The 16,101-nt window shown below is 45.7% G+C and overlaps 1 protein-coding gene across 5 annotated transcripts in view; it reads left to right on the top strand.

Annotated features, from left to right (window-relative positions):
• The window catches only part of TNC (tenascin C), a 68,282-nt gene that overhangs the window by 35,640 nt on the left and 16,541 nt on the right, over nt 1-16,101 (top strand). Inside the window, exons 11-15 of one of the 5 annotated variants that reach the window (XM_027896678.1) lie at nt 6,705-6,977; nt 8,906-9,175; nt 10,279-10,551; nt 12,752-13,027; nt 15,131-15,403. The exons of 2 other annotated variants lie outside the window; for them this stretch is intronic. In XM_027896678.1, the coding sequence (XP_027752479.1) occupies nt 6,705-6,977; nt 8,906-9,175; nt 10,279-10,551; nt 12,752-13,027; nt 15,131-15,403 (1,365 nt within the window). The remainder of the gene's footprint in view (nt 1-6,704; nt 6,978-8,905; nt 9,176-10,278; nt 10,552-12,751; nt 13,028-15,130; nt 15,404-16,101) is intronic. 2 more of the 5 variants (XM_027896674.1, XM_027896675.1) reach the window with 2 other exon arrangements.

Genomic DNA, 16,101 nt, shown 5'->3' with positions numbered 1-16,101 from the left:
ACTATAATATATATAATTACTATTAGTATAAATAAATACACTATATATAAATATAATAACTATTTGAACTGGTCAAAACTGGGCTCATATTCCCTGGTAATTCATGCCAGCAGCACTTCTAATGCTTTATAGAGACGATAACCCAGGACAGCAGAGGGTTGTATGGAGTGGTGTAAGCTACAGGAATCCATCAGCACTGAATTAGTTGTTTGATGCCTAAGGCAGGCAGGGAAATGCAGTCCAAGGCAGGGAAAAATTGGGAAGTCTTGAGGCCCAACATACGAAAGGATCTGAAGGTTTATGTGGCAGGAGTGAGCAGGTTGCAGTTTTCCCAGAGTTCTCTGTTTCCCTGCCTGTCTGAAGACTGAGAGGGCTCAAAAGAATTCTGCATAGACGGTAAAAAGGCAGAAACAACCTGCTGTGGAATTTCACAGTCTGGTCTTTCCACCAGCAGCTTCCAAAGCTTCACAAGGTGGCTGCTTTTTTTTTTTCTTCTTCTTCTTTTTCCTTTAGAAATACCTTCATCTGGCCAGTGTATTTGTTTTATGTCTTTGCTCAGAGCAGCCAGTAAACACAGAGCTCTCTGCATTGACATAACCTGTCTGTGTGACCTCCCTCCTACGCAGGAATGGACAAATCCAAACACAAGCACGGGGAGCAGAAGTGCTCTGGAAGCCTGGGCAGCACAACACAAGTGGGCTCTTCAGTTTGCTTTTCCATCTTCCTTCAAGTCACTCCTCTTTTTCCAGTGCTTGGGAGGTCCTGGAGTCCTCAGGCTGAGCAAACAAACCTGTTTCTCTTGCAAAGCTCTGGGGGACCTCAGATCCATCGCCCTGCTGGGGAAAGTCCTTGGAACAACCACGGAGGGAGAGAGAGAGGGATGATTGAAGTGGGAAACGCCAGCAGCACAGCTAGGGCTGGATTGGCTCTTCCCAGTGGGTGGAGGAGACAGTGCTGCTGTTTGGAGGGTCTGTGCCATCCCTTGCTGAACGAGGGAGCCAGCGGCTGCAAAGGGGCTGAGCTTTTCTTTTCAGCTTCCCTTGCTCCTGCAGATTGACAGGTTTTCACCTCATATTCTTCCCCTCCTCTGGGTGGTTCGCTCAGGCTTCTCTGCCTGCCAGTTATTCAGGAGCTTCCCACACCTTATTTTCATTTGCTTGCACCGTGGATTTTATAGCATTTTAAAGCTTTTTTCAGCTCCAGAGCTGAAGATCTTCTCTTGGAGACTTCCTTCTCCTCTCACATTCTCCCTGTTATCTACTTGTGCACATCAGCTCTCCACTTACAGGCAGCTGAAACTCATGAACCTCTAGCAAAGGACATGTCCCAAAATCTTCTGTATTGTAGGATGACAGATGTCTGTTGCTCCTGTCTCTTCATGGGGATGAAGTGCAGCTCAAGTGACTGAGATCTTTTTTAACTGAGACCCATGATTCTGCATTCGAGGGCTGCCAAAATGTCATTTAATTTTGTTGAAAAGGAAAGACTAAACCTTTCCCCCTGCCACTTGCTTGTGTGTCTCCTGTAGCTCTACACAGAGACCACAGCTTTAAAGCCTCGTGGTGTGTGAATACAGGAGTCTGCAGTGGTTCTAGGGTGAAGGTTTGGAGCTGGGCCCACTGCAGAAAATCCCTGACCTCCAAGCTAACAATTCCTAGAAAATCCAGGTGTATGGGTGGGCTGGAGAACAGAGCTCTTCTCTGGAGCTGTTGCTGCAACAGGTACCTCCTTTCTGTTAATAATGAAGATATCACAAAGGCCCCATCCAGCACTAAAATCTGATTCAGAAATCAGCTTTTTTACCAGCTGGGGGGACCTTTGTGGCAGCACATCTTGAGAATGTTCCATCAGATTTCCAGCTCATCTGCAGGGTGAGCACGTCACCCAGCTCTGAGGAAGCTGAGCAGCCAGACTGCAGCTTTGTTCTCCCCTGCTCTGGTTCTGGAGCTCTGCCTGCAGAGCACAATGTGGGTCCTGGAGCAGGGTGGATAGTCATCCATCAGGCATGAGAGGCCTGGGGGAGACAAATGAGTGAACATTAGAGAAACTGAGAGCCAAGCTCGAATTCCTCTGCTGAGGGACCCAGATTGTGCAGCAACTCTTGATGGATCGTGGATGTGATGCTGCCTTGCCTCTGGAAGTGAGTTTGCACATCCGAGCACGGCCTGGAGAAGCAGCTTTTCCATTCTGCTGAATGTTTGCAGGAAGATTTATGCTGTTTACCACAGGCCCTTGTCTGTGTTGTGTGTCAGTCCCTCTTCCTCTCCTGGCTTCTCTCTGCTCTTAGATTGCACCTCTCTCTTTTATCCAAACTCAGAGGAACATTAGGAAGAGTGATTAGGTGAACCAGCTCCATGGGAAACTGCAGTGCTGACCACTGGGAAAGTGAATCTGCCAGGAAGGATGATCCATTTACTCAGCTGAGAGTACCTGGATCCTGACTCCCATATGAGGATTTTAGTGGTAGCTACTGTAGTATTTCTGGTTTCTGATGCTGCAGTGGTCTGTTTATGAAATTCAGAGGTGCACAGGCACTGTAAGCACAGTTTAATTACTTGAGAGAGTGAAAAGTGGTTTAACAAAGGAGTCTGAAAAGAATGTAAATACCATCATATGGTGGTGGGATGAAAACATGCTTGTCTCCAGGTTGCAGCCTGGTTCCAGTCATGTCTGGGGTGATTTAAGGACAGTCCTTACCTAATTCAAGAATGATACATGTGAACATAAATCCCTGTTTGCCTTACAGGCTTCTCTCCTTACTGAGGGTGAGCAGAAAACAATGTTTTTACATCTGTGCTTGCCCTGAGAGTATATTTGCAAGATAACATTTCTCCTTTTATTTGAAAACATTGATAATTGATTTCGCTCCTCTGAAAATATATTTCTTTTTGGTAAATGCGTGAATTTGGAGACAGATAAATGAATCCTGAGTACGTATTTGTGCTGAGCTGATTGATGGTGCTGGATGACTTGCTCTCTCTTAATGGAGTGCAAGTGGAGCATGAAAGCAAGGAAGTCACTGAGGTGTGAAATATGTGGGTTTCCACTAATGAGGAGATAATTCTGCATGTCAAAGAAATCACCTGCCTGTTGCCTTGAGGCTGTGATCACGAACACATTCTCTGTGATTCCACACTCCTCAGATTTTCAGACTCTGACTGTGGTAGAGGATAAGTCAGAGATCATTCAGCATGCTGAAGGCCAAGGCTTTTCCCTTTCCATTCCTTGGGATCTCTCTAAAGAAAGATTGTTCAAATTCTTTCTGCCCTAGTGTTTAACTAAGGATGTGTGACCCCCTCTTTTTTTCTGCATGTATTAAAACCAATGCCTGGTTTTAACTGGATAGGAGGAGCTTTAGCATGGTTCTGCTGTGGCTGATTCCTGGCTTTGGGTGTGTTTGTGGTATTTGGCATGAATCCACTCATGGTTTGTGTCAGAAGCAATGACTGATGGGCTGCAGTAAAGTCAGAAGGAGTGTTTGAGGCTCAGGGTTCAAATCCTCACCGATGTAAATTAACAAAGCTCTTTGGAGGTCATCAAAGAGAACTGATTTACATCAGCTGAGGATGTGCCCCTTTCTCTGCTGGAAGCATTTGAGCTCAGCTCTGTGTTCACTGCATGTTGCTCTGGGCCTGCTGGTTGTTGTTGTTCTTTGAGAATCCTCATGTGCTTGGTGATGCTGCCCCTGCTCGTGGCCTGGATTCAGTCTCCAAAAAAAGGAGAACCCACCTGTTTTCTCTGCTCTTGGAGCTCCTCAATGCAAAGCACCCAAACTGTGTTGAAGCAGATGTAGTTTGGTTTATTGGGGGGTTTATCAGCAGGAAATTTCAGCTTGCAGTTTACCTGTTCAGCACTTCTAGTCACAACACCTGGAGAATCAATCAATGAACCCTCATTTAATCCTCCCATGGTGCAGTCCAGGGTGTGAGGTATTTGGTCAGTTCTTTATCACTTCAAAAGACCTGACCAGTTTGAACAGAACACAGGGATATTTTTGCTGGGAATCCATCGAGAAACAAAAATCCCCTATCTCCCAGCTGGCACAAATTCCAGATTAACCTCCATGGAAGTATTCAAGGCCAGCTCTCTTGGTCCCTGTAAGCCGTGGCTACTACAGGTATTTTCCATGGATTTATTAGCCGTGTTCCTTTGCTGTATTTTAAAATACAGACCCTCATTTCCATGTGGCTGTTCCACTGCAGAGATTCTGGGCTTTGTGAGTGATGCATTTCCCCTTAGTTGGTTTGTTCTTCCTTTTGCATGGGATAAATCTCTTATTGTTATGCAATGAGAGCCTCGAGTGGTGCAGAAAATGCCCCATTCAGCTTTTAAGGTGATGCAGCATCAAATTTCTCTTAGAGTTGCATGTAGAGAGAGATTTTGATGCATTTGCTATTGGCAAGGCATGTGAGAATAGCAAAGTGCTGCAGGTGTTTGTCTGGGATGTGTTTCAAGTGCAAGAAAGATTACAAGAAGATTGCAGCATTGGCATGGAAGTGGTGATGTCAGAGAAAAAAAAAGATTGAAACACATTGGGAGTCACCTTTCTGAAAAATTTTTTGCCCCACTATATGAATTTCATGAGGAATTAAGCCTACAGACACAGAGCTGAGTTCAATAATAATCAAAGTACCAGTGTGTAAGTTCAGATCTGGAGACTCATGACTGCATTTGTCCATCTCTCAAACCCAATTTGCCAACAGGAGGTAAAATATTTACGTGGAAACACGCAGATTATTGTTCAGCAACTACAAGGCCACGACAGCCTCATCTCTCAATGGTTTGCTCTCTTTTTTTTTTTTTTTAAAGTAAGAAACATCATCCCTTGATATTTATTGTGACACTGGTTGTTTTGTCATCTCTGTTGGGTGCTGTAATTAATGAGGCTTTTGGAGGTCTCTAATTTGGTGTGTGATTTCCTGTGAGAATCTCTTGGTCCCTGGAGAGCACGAGGGGGTTGTGGTGCTTCAGTCTCAGAAGTGCATGTGGAACAAATGGGAGGAAAAGGGAGTCTGCATCTTGGAGGAGAATGAGCATTCTTCAGAGACATCTGAATTGTTTTAACCTGTGCTGATCACTGCATTACTCATTATAATCAACATCAAGATTTAACCTTACTGTAACTTCTGGTTTTGTTTTCATTTTAAGGAAATGTGTTTGTTTTATTTGTTTCTGTTGCCACCAACAGATCATTATCTCTGATACAACCAGTTCCTTTATTTTGTCCTGCTTTCTCTTTTCCAGATAACAGTGATATTTTGACAGGATTCATATTTTACCTCAGTGAATCTCCTTTCTGTTCCTGATAAAGCCAGACAGCTCTGGATTAATGCATTTTTCTTTGTTGTTGAACATCATTGTTATTTCATAAACAATCTCTTTCCTTCCAGCAGGATGGGAAAAAGCTCATCAAAACTCTTATGTTCCTGAGTCGCAGCAATTTACTGATTTATTAATGAATCTTGCTGAATATAATTGTGATACATTACTGCTCAACCTCTGAAAATCCAACCCCAGCTGCCTCTGAGCAGTCAGACAATAATCACTTTGTTTTTACAAGGAGAAAGTTTAGCTGAGTGATGCTGCTGAGCTTAATTTTCATTTATTCCAGAGCTCATTTAACTCCTGTCATAAAACATGCATAAAGTTGAAGTTTACAACCGGCAAATCAGATTCTTTCCCCTTCACGCAGCACCTCTTGAAATTCTTAGTCATGCAAAAATGGGATTATTGAGAGAGTTCTTATGACAGTGGTTGAGTCAACTATGCAAATAAATAAGAAATGTGCTGGAAAGTCATTGTAACCCTCAGGTCAATGATAGCTCAGGCAGAAAAAAGCAGGTGTTACTCTGTCACTTCCCCATATCACTGCTGTTGTTAAGGAATCAGTTGTATTTCCTTTGGAACAGAGGACTTTCTACTCTTGCTGAGAAAATGACCTCAACTTTCAGATTTAACAGCATCAGAATCAGCCCTGATGGTTCCCAACTTCCTTGGCCACCCCTGTGGTGGCTTCTGGGAATGTTCATCGCTGTGAATGCACATTTCAATTTTAGATTAATAGCAGCGACTCTGAAAATCCAAACTCCTGTGCCTGCAGCAGGGTTTTGTGCACAGAATAATGTGATATGAGGGAGACAAATCCATTCACAGACATGCAAACACAGAGGCATTTTCCTTCTCTTTATTGTTTTGTCTTAGAAATGGTTTGGAAGCATAAAGAGCATCATTCATGTGGACACAATTAAAAGCATAAACATCTGAATCCCAACTGCTCTAAACTCAGTGTCTTCCTACCCTGACAACACAGTTACTTCAGCATGGCAAACACTGAGCTGTTAGTAGTGTAGTAGAGTGATTATAGTCATACTTACTTGTCTCATAGGGAGGGGTGATTAATGTTGGCATAACACTGGCAGGTGTGAGATGGTCTATAAGCTGCTTTCTGTCTCTTGGTATTAATGTGGATAATATTTATCATTACAGTTCTTTTCTTATTTTTCTGTTTTGCCACGTCTCTAGAGAGACTTTGCTTGTAATTATCTCCAGAGGGACTTTATTCACAGTGATCTGGGGCAGCTGAGAATGTGAACGTGTGTGGGGGCATCTCTGTGAAACCCAGTAACACCCAACATCATTAAACAGCATGACATCACCACTGCCCTGTAACCTGAGTAACAGATTGACTCTCTGTCCTTATTCAGAGGAGGAACCTGAGCTTGGAAAGCTCTCAGTCTCAAAGGCTGGCTGGGATGGTTTCCAGCTCACCTGGACAGCCGACGACGGGCCCTATGAGAGCTTTGTGATTGAGGTGCAGGAGTCTGGGAAGCCCGAGGAGAGCCGGAATGTCACAGTCCCGGGGGGACTGCGCTCTGTGAATGTCACAGGCCTCAGGGCCAGCACACCCTATAACATCACACTCCACGGGGTGATCAGAGGCCACAGGACCACCCCCCTTTCTGTTGAGACCACCACAGGTATCTGTCCGAGCCGCTGCTCCAGTCCCACGTTCCTCCCAGACAGGGAGCTGTTCCAGCTGCTGGCTGGCTTGGCATGGGGGGCACTGAGCTCCTTAAAGCTTGGCTGAACATCTCTGGCTTGGAAATGTCTCAAGGTTAGACTTTCCAGCAAGAGCCTCAGTGCCCTCGTACAGCCCTTCCCCTGTAGGAATGCTTTCCCCCTTCCCAGCTCAGAATGGCTTGTTTTGTTCCCTTTACTCACTTACCTGCTGGTTGGCACTAACACTAAACCCAGCTGGCTGTTGTACATGCTTGGGAAAGCCCAGGTTGCCTGGTAAAATTATAACAAATCATTTCTCTACAGCCCAGATTATCAAAGCCAGGGAGCATGTTTAGTTTTTACCCTGCAGAAGCTTCCTCTGAAATTATGCAGTAGCTTCTGTGTAAATTGAAACTCAGGGGGTGTAGTGAGTGTGTCTGCCTCGAGGGCAAGGACAAACATCTTCTATGTGCTCTCATAAAGGACACAAATTAATTCTTACCAAGAGTAGTATCGTGTATTAAGTCATCTAAGGTCATTAAACAGTCTGATTGGGCTGAAAAAATCTCATGCAAGAAGATCAAATTCAGAACTCCCCTGCTATAGAACTGACCTGAAAGAAGGAAGGTCAACATTTTGTTATCAGAAGGTTGCCTGAAGCTCACCAAGAGCCACAAAAATAATTTCCTGTCTGTTCCTGAGAAAGGCAGCAGTTCTAAATGAGAGCTTTGGCTGTGAGAGGTAAATATCTACTTCCATTTATCCTCGTGGCTCACTGATCCTTCCTGGTGTTCTGATCATGGGTAATGAACAGAGTATGAATTAATTGGAACTAAAGGATCACCAGTGGCTCTTCCTTCAGATAATTTCTTGTAGACAACATCTGCTGCCTCTGGGCTTCCTTACAGACCTTGGCAACCTCCTGTCACTGTGAGATAGCCAGAGCTGGCTCATGCTTGATTTCCCCAAGCACATATTACCCAGCCCAGAAGGGGATGAAAGTCCATGTAAGAACTAATCAGAATTAAAACATGAGATGTTTTAAGAGCTTGATGGTTCCAACAGGCAGAAATGTGTCTGGCACTAAACTCTTGCCTTGGGCTGTGTCTCACCAGAAGTGTTGTGCTTTGAGGGTCCTGAGTGGGAGCTGGTGGCAAATTCCCATTGAAAACAGACCAACGTGGCTGGAAAAACAAGGGAACAGACACCAGGGGTGTCCTGCTTAAATCTGCAGTGGGATCTTGTTCTATTAAACCAGTGAAAACAGCAGAAGATGCCCTGCTGAGGCTTTCTTTTCCCTTTCTGGGTCAGGCTCAGTACCAGGCTTTTCAGAATTTTCCTTTCTAGGGGCTTCCAATTGTCGGAATTTTCTGACCCTTCCTGTAGCTCTACAGGGATGTCCACAGAGAGGAGGAAACCCCAAGGCAGCTGTTTTGCATTTTATCCCTGTTTTGCATTTTGGCTCCAGCTCCAAAATTACAAACCAGCTTAACCTGAAAGGGGAAGTAGAAGAGCAAACAAACCCCAGGATTTTCCTTTGGATAAAGCAATACCTCCAGTTTTAGCTTCTCCTAAAACTGGGAGCTGACTTTTCCAAGTGGATTCATAGAAGTGATTTTTTGCATCCGCTTTCACGCTCAGACCTCAAAGATGTATGGCTGCTCCTGCAGATGAGGGGAACAGCCATGACTTTAAAGCTTTATTTTTCTTTTTAAGTCTTATTTAACAGTTTGTGCTGCTTTCATTTGAGTTCTTCCCCCGCCTTAGTCTGCTTGTAGCAAGCTTTTACTGACACATCGCGTTGTCCAGCTTGGAGTGCTGCCAGCATGGGCAGGGAGGAGCATTTGTGAGCAGCAGGAGGAGGTGCAGGGCTGTCCCTTCTGACCAGTGTTGTTTCCCTCCTCAGGAGAGCACCCTGAAGTCGGTGAGCTCACGGTTTCCGACATTACTCCCGAAAGCTTCAACCTTTCCTGGACAACCAACGGGGCCTTCGACGCCTTTACTATTGAAATTATTGATTCTAACAGGTTGCTGGAGCCCATGGAGTTCAACCTCTCAGGCAATTCAAGGACTGCTCATATCTCAGGGCTTTCTCCCAGCACTGATTTCATTGTCTACCTCTCTGGGATCTCTCGAGGTTTCCGCTCACAGGCAATAAGTGCTGCAGCTACAACAGGTACATGAACCTCCCTCGCTGCTAACTCTCATCTTTTTTCTAACTCTTCCTTACAGGTTGTGCCCCTTTTTCCCTGCCCTCAGCTACCCCATCAGTCCATTGCCAAACCCTCTACCTCATTGTTTGACACCTCCTAAGGAAGATCAACCTGGGACCTTTTGAAAACCGTGGCTGTTAATCCACCCCAAATCCATCCAGCGAAGTCAGTCAGTCATGTCGTGCTGTAGTTTCGGTCACACGATAAGGTTGTTCAAACATTAAGGCTGGGGCAACCTCTGAGGCAGACGAGAAGCAAAACGCATTTCCCAAGAACCAAGAGGGAGGTGATTTGTTATATTCACCCTCCAACACGTGTTTGCATCTGTCACACAGCCCAGAGCAGACACTGTTTGTCTCAGATAAGCTGATTTCTACACGCAGTTTTTATCCTGATTCTCTAAATACGTGTCAGGCACGTTTCAGTCTGTGCCAGCAGAGTCCTGCAAGGCTCATTCACTGCTTGAATTCAGCGTCAGCGTTCAGTTTACATTGGATGGGAGATTGAAAAAGTCCATTTGACTTGATGTCAGCGACTGAAATGGGCAGGCATTTAGTTGTTGGCACACTACACAGCTCAAGGTTTTGCAGCTGACAGTTTTTCCAGAGAAGACAGGGAAGTCACACATTCAGTGTGCTTTATTCAGGGACAGTATGAGAGACTGGACTACAGGAACATTCTCACTGTAGGCAGATAAGAGCTCACACTGGGATCATTTAATGTCTGTGCCAAATTTTGCCTGCCAACATGATCTTAGGAAAGGTTGCCATAGCAATTTGTCATAGCAATAGATTAATGTGGTTGATGAAAGCAGAATATCACATCTCAGTATCAGATAATGCAGTTTGAGTTTCCAGTGTCAGCAGACTGTGAACTTCCTCACTGAGTGATGGGTGGCATGTTCAGGGTGACTGCAGGGGTGATGATATGAAAAACACAGAGAAACACAAGGCTAGATGACCTTTGTGACCCGTGGTCATGGGAATTCAAGCTTCTATATGAATTTATTTTGTTGCTTTGGCTTTTAATAATTGCAATACATTTCCATTTGTTTTTCTTCCCATAGTAGAGGAACCTCTCCTTAGCAAACTCACTGTATCAAATGCTACCTCAGACAGCCTGTCACTCACGTGGGAAGCACAGGACAATGCCTTTGACCATTTTATCCTAGAGGTCAGGAACTCTGACTTCCCTTTGGACTCCCTGGTGCTCACAGTGCCGGGGGCCTCCCGGCGCTATGTGGTGACCAACCTCAAAACTGCCACTAATTACACTGTCCAGCTCCATGGTGTAATTGATGGGCAAGGTGGTCAGACCTTGACAGCACTGGCAACCACAGGTATTTCGCTGTTTCACCTTCCAGGTTTGCTTTTTACTCTCCTTTCCTTCGCTGTCCACTGAACTGCTCTAAAATGTGGCTCCAACTCGTCATCGTTCCTTGGGTAAATTGTAGGGAGAGCACTCTGAAATACACTGAGAATGCTCAGAAAAAGAGATCTGAGACAATGGAAGAGGCTGGAAAAGTGCCCCCAGCATTAAGAGAGTGGTAAACCATGACTGGTTTCCTTATATATACACTTCTCTGCAAGTCCTGTGTATATATAATCGACCTGCTCCAGGTGGTTGGTGGTTTTCACGGAGCATCTTTGCACTTGATCCTGAATGAAGTTGTTGTTCATCCCACCCTCACTTGCCTTGCTGTGGGTGGGAGGCCTTCATGTCCTCCTCAGCCTGGAGAGGCACCTGCATGCCATTTTTGTTCTTCTTTCTTGAAACCAAATGTCTCCCAAGACATTTGCATCTCTTGTGGGAGTTTTCGTGCAGCATGTGAGATGACCAACCAAAACTGCATGGAGTGGTTCTGGTTCTGAGGTTCTTTTTGTGTGTTCCCAGAAGAGAGCAAGGCTCAAAGAGCAAGATCACCCTTTCCTTATGGTCAGCCCACCACTCTCACTTGCACTGCTACCTTTGAGTCTCTCTGACCTGTCTTGTTCCACTGGATGTCAGAGCTTTTCCCGTGGTGATTCCAGGATGGCAGGAGATCACTGAGACTTGCCTGGAGAGATAACTTCGATTTATGTTGCATGTAGCGCTCCCTGGAGTCAGGTTGCCACGATGGGAACGTGCCTGAGCAGATGTAAGTGGCATGTGAAGGAATGTGGCCGTGCCAGGATGAGTTTGGGACGGTTCTGTTTGCCCTCTCTGACCTGCATGTGAGGGCTCCATGCCTGGTTTCCACGGGTTCTCCACCCAACCCTGTTTGCTTTGTGGATATTCTCTCATCTCCCCTATCTTCAGGAGTACCATGCTTACATGGTGACACCTTCCCTGTCAGCCATGAAGGCACTGATGGTCACTGGTTGGTCGCATGACATCTGCATGTGTCCTTAATCGGGGCCACTTACACTCACCTGTTCCTACAAAACTCCAGGGAAGAAAGTGGACTATTATTTAAAAATCTTGCCATGAGGGACAGGAGGAAAAGTTGGAACATCTTGCAGCAGTTCATGTTTTAGTTAAGAGGAAGATTTCATACTTTCCTCATTCTCTCTGTCAGTGGGATGCATCTTTCTGACTTTTCTCCCAGCATGAATCACTTAAATAGTTGGTTTTTTCTGTGTCTCACTGGCTGCATTTCCCAAGGTGTTCTTGGTTTGTGCTCAATTGGCAAGAGAAAAAACAGTAACTCAGCCCAGAGAGCAGCCACAGGATTCTGTGACCATCTGACTGCTGGGTCATATTTGTGCTCTCTCTGTGCTTTAATGAATCTTTCATGATTTCATGCTTCAAAACAGAATGGGTAAGGAGCTCTCCCGCTCCTGGAGGACAACTTCTTCCCCTGGCAGGGGAGAAATGTGATTCTGACTTTCCTCCAGCAGCAAAGTCTTTGCTTCTTAAGGAAGTGATCACTGAAGAGTCAGAAAGGAGAGCAACAGCAGGGCTGGGGGGGTTATTGTTCAGTCTGTTAGATATTACCTGATTGTGCCTGATCAGAGGATAAGGAACACCTTATCTGTGGAGTCCAGGGAGGTTTTGGTCTGAGATTAGTGCTGAGATAATCACTGTTAGGACTGGAATCCCTCCTAAACTTCAGGGTCCAAAAATAGATGTATCTACAACTCCAGGCAACAGAAACACTAAACAGAAGCTGAACTGGGATTTCAAGGATTCCTGCCTGAAATCTACTTTATCTGTTTTGGAACTGCTGTGGGTTTGTATTCCCATCAAATCCCCAGTGTGGAATTCCTATAATTCGTAAGGTTTTACCACAGAGCTGTACTCTGTTGGCGCTTCTGTAAATCAAGCCCACATTTCATTAGGTAAATTGGGTTTATTTAAGAAAATTGAATGAAATTCCAATTTTAAAGCCAGCACTAATTTCAGTGGCTGCTTTCCAAAACCTGACAAAGCAGCTCTTGCTTGTTTTGCCACTGCAAAACAAGGCTAAAACACGCTGAGCATCTCCAAACCTCCTGTGCTCATCCCCCCAGCCCCTCCCAGAGTAACTGCCTCCTCACCTGTGTTCCTTTCTCCCTCAGAGGCTGAGCCACAGCTGGGCACCCTCACCCTCACAAACGTTACCCCTGACAGCTTCAACCTCTCCTGGACCACCAGAGATGGGCCCTTTGCCAAGTTTGTCATTCACATTAGAGATTCCCAGGCGGCTCAGGAGCCCCAGGAGCTCACGGTGTCGGGGGGCACCCGCAGCGCCCACATCTCAGGCCTCCTAGATTACACTGCCTATGACATTAACATTAAAGGCACCACCAGGGCAGGTGTTCACACAGAGCCCCTCACTGCTTTTGTCGTGACAGGTACCTGCCTAAAGCTTTGGAGTCTATTTGTCAGCTCAAGGATATGAATGTTCCACTATGGATAACGAGGAGGGCTCTACAGAGCTGAATATCCCATCCAGCTTCTTTGCAAACTTAGTGCAAGGAGGGGTCAGACCAGGCATGGTGACCTTAAAAAAATTCCTAGGAGCAGTACTGGGATAAAGTGAGTTAAAATGTCAGGGTGGATGGGGCTTGGAGTAACAGGACAAGGGGGAATGTTTTAGATGGGATATTAGGAAGAAAATCTTCCCTGTGAGGGTGGGGAGGTCCTGGCACAGATTGCCCAGAGAAGCTGTGGATGCCCTTGGATCTTTGGAAGTGTCCAAGGCCAGGTTGGACGGGGCTTGGAGCAACCTGGGCTGGTGGAAGGTGTCCCTGCCCATGGCAGGGGGTGGAACTGGGTGATCTTTAAGGTCCCTTCCAACCCAAGCCATTCTATGTTTCTGTGATTAAGACCCCTCTGGAGTCTTTCTCACATCTCTAATAATTTTTTTTGTACTCCTGAAGTTTGAGGGGAAGAATTTGCCTGATGCTCAGCAGTTGCATCTGAAAGATCCAGAAAGACTGGATTTTAGAAGACCTCCCATCCTTTGGTGTCCCCTCAGCACATCCCTCATGTCTGAGTATTTTTGCCCAGGTTTTGACTGGGATCAGCCTCCTAAATGATTGAATAAATGCCACAGAGTTCACTTTCTATGAATCACGTGGCCAGTACGTGCTACTGGAAAAGAATCATAGAAACACAGACTGGTTTGGAAATTGGGATTGGGAGAGGAGGCTCCCCACAGCAAGGGAAACATGTGACACCCTCCTCAGCAGGAGGATGTGCCAGTGGTTCACATAAACCTGCTGGTTCAGAGTGTTGGTGTCACTCAACACCCGTCCTGGGAAAATAATTCCAGCGGTTTGGGCTCAGTATTTGTTTGCCCACCCTCCCAGAGACAAACCCAAACTGTGACTCTGGGATTGCTCGACTATAAGTGATTAAGATGCAAAAATATCTCAAAACTGAGTCAATTCCAGCTGAATCTCTGACACCCAAATCTGTAAATACTAAAACACGAGGAGTTCCAAATCATAACACTTTAAGAGGGAATTTTTATGCCAAATTCCAACATTAGTTTTAGTGGTTGTGAAATGTGAAAACCAAACCCAAAGCCCTTTTCAGGAAAAGGTTCTTTCTTTAACTAAGTGGTATTTTCTTAAGTGAGTGGAATATGAGTGGCTGGAAGATGGGATGAGTCAGGCCCTGAGCCAACAGAGCAGGTTTGACAAACAGTGTAGAGAAACACAAGCAATGCCTGGGCTCCAGAATCAATGCCAGGGCTTAGCAGAGTGAGTAGATCTTCCTATTTGACTTATTAGATTTTGAGTGAGAAAAATACACTGAGAATCTTGTGAAATTTCAGTCTTTTTTTCCCCCCCAAGTCTTGATGGATAAGTTTTGAGGAGTTGATACCTTTGACAAAAGCCATGCTGATGTGAAAATTAAAAAAAACCCTCACTGGAATTTCTTTAAGTTGTCAACATGCCCCACTAGCTTTGACCCTGACTGATTAATGTCCTGCTTCTGGCATCTCTGACCCCTCCACCACTGAAAATTAAAGCTGGGGATATTCATGTGAAAAGTAGAGAGATAAAGAAGCAAAAATACAGGAGTTGTGATTGCCAGAGTTGAGGCTTGTCCCTAAATCACTGATGGTGGAGACAAGTGGAAGGCAAGGAAAGCTTTTGTACAGCATTTCTAAAGCAGTTCAGGTTGTAACTGTCTCCCAGTGCATGTGTAACAGGAGAAATGGGCTTGGAAGGAATTTCAGTGGAGCTTGAGTTGAGGTGCTGAGACACACCCTGGATGAAAACTAAAAATCGAGCATCTAAGTGGAGGCTCCATTGAAAATCCTCATCCTGTGGTCCTGGCTCTGCACTTCTATTAAACCCACGCTTTGGGGGAAAATGTGGTTGTTGTTTGGTGGAACCTGTGATGCTTTCTAATTCACAATATTTTTCACCTCTTTTTTTTTTTTTTTTTTTTGTTTCTGTGTGTGTGTATGTGTGTGTTTTTTGCACCTTCCCTTCTTTCAGAGGCCATGCCCCCACTGGAAAACCTCACTGTGTCTGACATTAACCCCTACGGGTTCACAGTGTCGTGGATGGCATCGGAGAATGCCTTTGACAACTTTCTAGTGGTCGTGGTGGACTCTGGCAAGCTGCTGGACCCCCAGGAGTTCCTCCTCTCGGGAGCCCAGCGCCAACTGAAGCTTAAAGGCCTCATAACTGGCATTGGCTATGAGGTTGTGCTTTATGGTTTTGCCAAGGGGCACCAAACAAAGCCCCTGAGCGCTCTGGCTGTCACAGGTATTTCAACGTGAACAAACTGTTCCCTTCTGACCTCTCTTGCTTTCCTTCTCCCGTGGGAGGTGTTTCATGCCATCCATTTGCAAAGCAAACCTTGGCTTTTGCATCCTTCTCTGCATCGTGGCTCCACGTAACTCCTCGGGACTGGCAGGTTCACCGGGGGAATTCTGGTCCTCTTGTCTTGTTTACCTTTTGGTTCTGTGAGGGGATCCTGTAGAGGAGCATGTTGGGGCCTGAGGGGGGGAAAAGTGTCTGGTCTTGCAGGTCCTTCTAACCAAAGTCTTTGAAGAAGAATGGCTGCATGTCTCGTTAACAAGAATGGGAGCTCCTCTTGTTGACAGCTGCTGGGCACATCAGCGTTCTCCAACAACATCAGCATTCTCCAACAACATCAGCATTCTCCAACCTGCCAGCCAGCAGGACCTTCAGGAGGTCATGGATCTCTTGCCATGACCTTCTTCCTTTCCCTCTCTGTGTGGGTTCCACCCACAGCCTGTCGAGTGTGATCTTTGCCACTCACAAAGTTGGCCTCTGTCTCCACACAGCAGCTCATTTCCAGCCTCATCAGAGCTGCTGTCTTCCAGCAGCGCTCGAGCTTCCTTGGAAAATCATTGCAGATCCTCTGGCCCCACAACCATCAGTTCTCATCTGCATGTGCAGCAGTAAAGCTGGGGGTTATCTGGTTGGTGGTCTGTGAG

The sequence above is a fragment of the Empidonax traillii genome, unplaced genomic scaffold, assembly GCF_003031625.1.
Source record: "Empidonax traillii isolate 1590-97213 ecotype Southwest subspecies unplaced genomic scaffold, ASM303162v1 scaffold510:size820377, whole genome shotgun sequence".
Taxonomy (NCBI): Eukaryota; Metazoa; Chordata; class Aves; order Passeriformes; family Tyrannidae; genus Empidonax; species Empidonax traillii.
Note: the sequence above shows the minus strand (reverse complement) of the source record. Positions and strands in the feature narration are given on the sequence as shown.